The sequence below is a fragment of the Oreochromis niloticus genome, linkage group LG2, assembly GCF_001858045.2.
Source record: "Oreochromis niloticus isolate F11D_XX linkage group LG2, O_niloticus_UMD_NMBU, whole genome shotgun sequence".
Lineage (NCBI taxonomy): Eukaryota > Metazoa > Chordata > Actinopteri > Cichliformes > Cichlidae > Oreochromis > Oreochromis niloticus.
Window position 1 is genome coordinate 2895668 of NC_031966.2, and position 6073 is coordinate 2901740.

The window sequence follows — 6073 nt, forward strand, 5'->3', positions numbered from 1 at the left end:
GTTTTGCTAAACCAGCAAGACCATCATGAGAACATTTTGACACTGCTCAGTGACGAAAATACTTATGAGCCCCTAGGACCCAGGAAATGGTTACAGGAAGAGGGTGATAGACTGTCTGAAGTAGCAGGTTAGCCTTCTTAGATTGTGACATTTCCATCAGTAATGGGGGACATCTAAAAGCTGATGTGTACCGTAAACCTACGCATACGGATCAGTATTTACGGTTTGACTATCATCATCCAAAGGAGCGTAAACTGGTTGTCATCAGGACGCTACAACAGAGAGCGAACACCATCCCAACAGACCGCTGTCCCAACAGAGAAGCAGAAGAACATCACATCAAGAAGGCCCTGAGTAAATCTGGTTACCCCAGCTGGACTTTTGTCAAAGCTGGGAAGGCACCTAAAGAAAGCTCCAGCCGATCCAGGAGAGAAGGACAGCTGTCTTCTTGAAAACCTGTAGTGATCCCGTATGCATCAGAAGTATCAGAACATTTGAGACGTATTTTTTATAAACATAGCATCTCTGTGGCTTTTAAACCCCAAATCACACTGCGCCAAAAATTGGTCCACCCCAAGGACCGGGGCCCCAACACAAACAGAGTAATATATTGCACGCTGTTAAGTGCCATGAGGATTGCCAGATTTATACATCGGGGAAACCAAACAACCTCTGGCGAAGCGGATGGCACAACACAGAAGAGCAGCCTCGTCAGGCCAGGACTCCGCAGTCTATTTACACCTACAGGCCAGTGGACACTCTTTTAATGATGAGGATGTACACATCCTGGACAGGGAGGAACGCTGGTTTGAGCGAGGAGTCAAGGAGGCCATTTACGTGAAAAGGAAAAGATCATCTCTGAATCGAAGAGGGGGCCTAAGGGTACATCTTTCGCCATCTTACCATGCTGTGATTGCAGCCATTCCCCAATTCTCTGTGAATGTACTCATGGTCATTGATCAGTGGCCATTGATCAGTGGTCATGAGGATCTGCATACTCATGTTTAAGGAAATGACCTCCCAGCTCATTGTTCGTTCAGTGGTGCTAGTTTCATTCATTATGCAAATGTGCTGTTTATAAGATTGGGGGAACCTGCAGTCAGCTGAGACTGAAGAAGTCACTTTGGATGAGTGACGAAACATTTCTCCCACTGAAAACGTTACGTCCAGATGAACAGAATCAACTTTTTGGGATTTCTAAGTATAAGTTCGTTTCAAATGCTGCATTCACTGGATATTCTGTATAGGGAGTTTTGGATAACTGAAATCAAAGTAATCATATAGAGAATTACTTATAGAGAATTTAAGAGAACAAATGTTTTAGGATTTCCTTACCTGGATAAGAAAAAAATATACAAAAACCAATTTGCAGTGTGGCAGTTTGGGCAACAAGGAACAGTTGTCCATTCAAAACAAGCACTCTGCCTTTCAAGACAATGAGCCAGACTTTTCAATTGCAGTTTATTCATTTTTCTAAGTAACAGATCATTTCAAGTGCTGTGTTGACTTGATATTCTGGGCATGGCCTTTACAATATTTGAAACGTTCATGTGACCAGGTACCCCTACTAGAAGCTAAATGTCATTAAACTACTTTTGGAAAGAGGAGCAATCCCAGTTCTAGGTTCATAAGCAAAGCCCTGGTGTGTCTGTACTCAGGACTGCATATGTGCAGCTCTGAAACACCACAGATCATGTGACATGTGTACGTTGCAACCACATGGGGATTAGCTCAAATGGTAGAGCGCTCGCTTTGCATGCGAGAGGTAGCGGGATCGACGCCTGCATCCTCCAAACGGGTGTTTCACTTTAAACCTCATCATGAAAACATTTAATTTGCAGAGTGAACAAATCCCTTAAATCCCTGTGACTAGCTACCCCTACCAGACCTTACTGTTACTGGGCTTTCATTAGTACATCACGAGACTCAGGAATATATCCTTCACAGAAAACAGCAATGTAATCTTTAGCCATCATCAATGGGCAATTGATATAGTCTGACAAATAATAACTCATATGTCTTCATATATTTTCAGTGGCACACGTCATTGCATTGTGATCTTGCTACCGAAGGAGACACAGGGGGATTAGCTCTTTAAAGTTTGTATAATAAATAAATAAACTTTATTTACTTTGAATACACTCTAAGTTTTATGTGTATGAGGTAGTTGGTTACTCGTGATGGCCAAATTAAGTTTTCTGAAACACTGAAGCTTGTATAGAAAAAGGGTTCATTACTCAAAGCTTTTTAGCACTGTCGTTTTTGGTGCCATCTGGTGGCCAAGAATATCACGAGCCGCTTGACTCTACAAAATAAAATGAACTGCTTCATTATGATTGTCCGCTCAGTTGACAGCCACTGTTTAATGTCATTTGAGAGTTCTGTGATGTTGGGCTACCATTGTATGCTTGAACATGTAAAGTAAAAAGACAATGTCTGTTTGGGTAGGTGATGAGAGGGATTTCACTGTGGAAACTTGTATGTTTTTGTGACGATGCCTAAAAGAAAAGTCTTTTGGAGGATGCGGGCATCAATCCCGCTACCTCTCACATGCAAAGCTAGCGCTTTACCATTTGAGCTAATCCCCCACATGAGCCAACCCCGAGTGACGTCATCAGACACTGAGAAATAGTCTTCAAATATGTGAGAAAGGTCGGACTTTGAAGTGAATCACCAGCAAATACATATAGAGTATTTCAGAGATGAAAGTAAAATTAATTTGGTTTATTGAACAGATATTTTCGGACTGTGTATTGACGCTGCACCAAAAATAAATCATATACCACAGCATAAACCACAGCAAATGACAACAGGGAGGGGTGTAGTAACTTTTACCATTTACTGAAAAAAGGCATGGGTCATTATCAGCAGAGGTTTCGGATCAAACCACTGTGAGACCTTGGGTCACCCTGTTTACATGCTTAACTTAATAACTAGAGGTGCAGTACTCTAAGACGAGTCAACTGTAGTGACCTTTAACTGATCACACATGCTGTGGCGTTGTAGAGCTGCAGATGCGCAGTGCAGAGAACGGACACACGTGCTTCTGGAAATTATACTGGGATAGTTCCTCCTTTCAGTAGGCCACAGTCAGTTGTTTCCTTAGGCATTTCAAGGAGAGAGTAGCATTCGTGTGATCAAACCGATGCATCCGTGGGGGATTAGCTCAAATGGCAGAGCGCTCGCTTAGCATGCGAGAGGTAGCGGGATCGATGCCCGCATCCTCCAAAAGACTTTTCCTTTAAGCATCAACACAAAAACATTTCCCTTCCACAGTAAACAAATTCCTTCAAGCTCTGTGTTCAGCTACCCCTGGTTAAGTAAGGTTACACTGGAAGGAGCAGCAGTCCCAGTTCAAGGTCCACATGCAATGCCCCCCATGTGTCTAGACTCAGCACTGTGCTTATACTCCCTACATTGGCGCTTATACTCCCTACATTGGCACTTATCACCCTAAAACAATGGAGTGAAATGGTCACTATTAAACAAAGACTTACCCTAAACTAGATTTACTGCCTGCTTCTTTTCTTTTTCTTTTTAACTGCCTGTGTCTCTTCAGAAATTAGCACATTGTTAGTACATCACCTGCTGAACTTTCCACTTCCATTGATGTCAATTTGCATTAGCCCTTAAATGCTGTTGGTACCGACTGTTTCATGGGCCACAATAAAGACTAAATGAAAAGAGTTACATCTTGGTTGGGAGGAGTCTGAGCTTCTAAAAGTGGGGAAATAGCATCTCTAAACAACAATGTACTGTCTTTCCCTCTTCACACTGCACAGAAGAGGGACCGGCAGCAAGGTTCAACACTTTTCTTCCATCAAGACTCTGAAGACCATTACTCTTTGTCCACAGGTTTAATGACGTAGAAAGTGTGAAACTGAAACAAACATAACAATATTACAATTACAAAGTATATTCTTTAAATCTTACATATACACTGTACCTGCAATCTACAATAATCTAAATCAACATATCGTAGCACTTTAGCTGCAAGAATAAGCATAGCCGTGCTCTAAACATGTGGCTTCAACAACGTATCAAAGTTACACATTAAACTTCCCTCCTGTCATAAAATACAACCACAGAACTACAGATAAGTATCAAATAAACAATATACATACAGACGATGCTCCAAAAGACGAAGGATTGAGGGCAGATGCATGTGGATTCATGGCAGTCTCCTTGGCCATGTGCAAACTTCACTAAACCTTATTACTTCCTGCTTCCTGTGATGTCACCAGGTATCAGAACTATTAAAGGGACAGCTGCACTAACACTATCAGCACACTCCCCGCCTGGCATGATAGAATGCCACAATTAACATACAATACAGAACAGTTATACATGGTTATATATGTATATACATATAGAGTAACAGTTCAGTCTTTGTCTGGATGTAACAGAAGAATGAGCTCCAACACAGGTCTCAAAAATACTTTTGTCCCGTCTTGCCTGGATACCTTCACCTCCGCTGTGTGGACCTTATTGTCCTGGCTAGGGAAGACTTGGGTGATTACCCCAAGAGGCCATTCATTTCTCTTGAGCTGCTGATCTCTGAGAAGTACAATGCTCCCAGGCTCCAGATTGGGTTGACTGTCCTGCCACTTTCTTCTTGGCTGCAGTGAAGAAAGATACTGCCGTCTCCATTTGCTCCAGAAAGTCTGGGCCAGATGCTGCACCTGATGCCATTGTTGTTTACACATATCTTTGACATTGGAGTCTTCAGGTGGAGCTGATGGCGTACCCATCTTCTGAGTTAAGAGAGTGGCTGGGGTGAGTAGAACTGGGTCACTTGGATCAGTAGATACTGGTAAGAGAGGCCTGGCATTGATAATTGCTACCACTTCTGCCATCAGCGTGGTAAGGATCTCATGCGTCAAGTTTGATGTCTCAAGTTGCAGGAACATTGAATCGAGGATTCTTTTGGCTATTCCTATCATCCTCTCCCATGCGCCACCCATGTGAGACGCATGTGGAGGGTTAAAGACCCATGCACAGCCTTTTCCTGCTAGGTACTTCTCAACAGACGTGGAGTCAATATTGGATGGAATCTTTAGTTCAGCTGACGCACCCACGAAGTTTGTGCCTCTGTCCGAACGTATTTGTTTCACAGGACCTCGAATAGCTAGAAACCTCCTGAGGGCATTGATGAAGCATGAGGTGTCCAGAGAGTCTATGACCTCTATGTGGACTGCTCTAACGGCCATACAAGTGAATATAACTGCCCATCTCTTACTATGGGCGAGACCACCTCTTGTACGCCGTGCAACAACACTCCACGGGCCAAACACGTCCAGTCCAACGTAGGTAAATGGGGATTCCATAGAGAGGCAATCTGATGGCAGGTCAGCCATCTTTTGTTGTTCAGGGAGGCCGCGGAGCTTTCGACATGTGGCACAATGGTGGATGACAGTGCTCACCAATCTCTTCATACCTATTATCCAGTAGCCTGCTGCACGGATGGCACCCTCTGTGAAGTGGCGTCCCTGGTGCAGGGTTTGTTCATGGAAATGTCTGACCAGCAATGGTGCAATATGGTGCTTACAAGGAATGATCTTAGGGTTCTTTTCCTCGTGAGGAACCTCTCCATATCTTATCCGACCACCAACTCTGAGGACAAAGGAGTTTGCAAACTCCTTTGACTATGATGACCTGGATGACTGAGAACCTTCACAGACATATTGCCGTACATTTTGGGAGGAACACCCTTCAACTGGTACGGGAGTATGAAAGGGAATCAAGGAAACTGGCGGATTATAGGAACCACCTTCGTTTCAACCTAAGATGCAGACAAAGCAGAGTTGTTCCTAAGAGCTTGCGCCTTGGATCCACCTCCACAGGACAAGACTCAGCAGTCCACCTGCATCTTAAGGATAAAGGTCACTCTTTCGAGGATGCCAATGTTCACATATTGGACAGAGAGGACAGATGGTTTGAAAGAGGAGTGAAAGAGGCCATCTATGTCCACTGTGAGCGACCATCTTTGAACAGAGGCGGTGGTTTATGACACCAACTGTCTGCCATCTATAATCCAGTTTTGAGTTCCCTCCCCAGACGCCTTAACGCCCAC

The 6073-nt window shown here is 43.7% G+C and overlaps 1 protein-coding gene and 1 non-coding gene across 2 annotated transcripts; one reads left to right on the forward strand and one right to left on the reverse strand.

Annotated features, from left to right (window-relative positions):
- The first annotated feature begins 3155 nt into the window (after nt 1-3155).
- On the forward strand, nt 3156-3228 carry trnaa-agc (transfer RNA alanine (anticodon AGC)). Its single transcript has one exon. It is a non-coding gene; the product is annotated as a tRNA-Ala (tRNA).
- Nucleotides 3226-5855, reverse strand: LOC109200088 (uncharacterized). The gene is made up of 2 exons (XM_019355493.2): nt 4125-5855; nt 3226-3880 (listed from the first exon to the last, which is right to left on the reverse strand). Exon 1 carries the CDS (start codon nt 5433-5435, stop codon nt 4383-4385), a length of 1053 nt encoding a protein of 350 aa, XP_019211038.1. The 5' UTR covers nt 5436-5855; the 3' UTR covers nt 3226-3880; nt 4125-4382.
- Between the last annotated feature and the right edge of the window lie 218 nt (nt 5856-6073).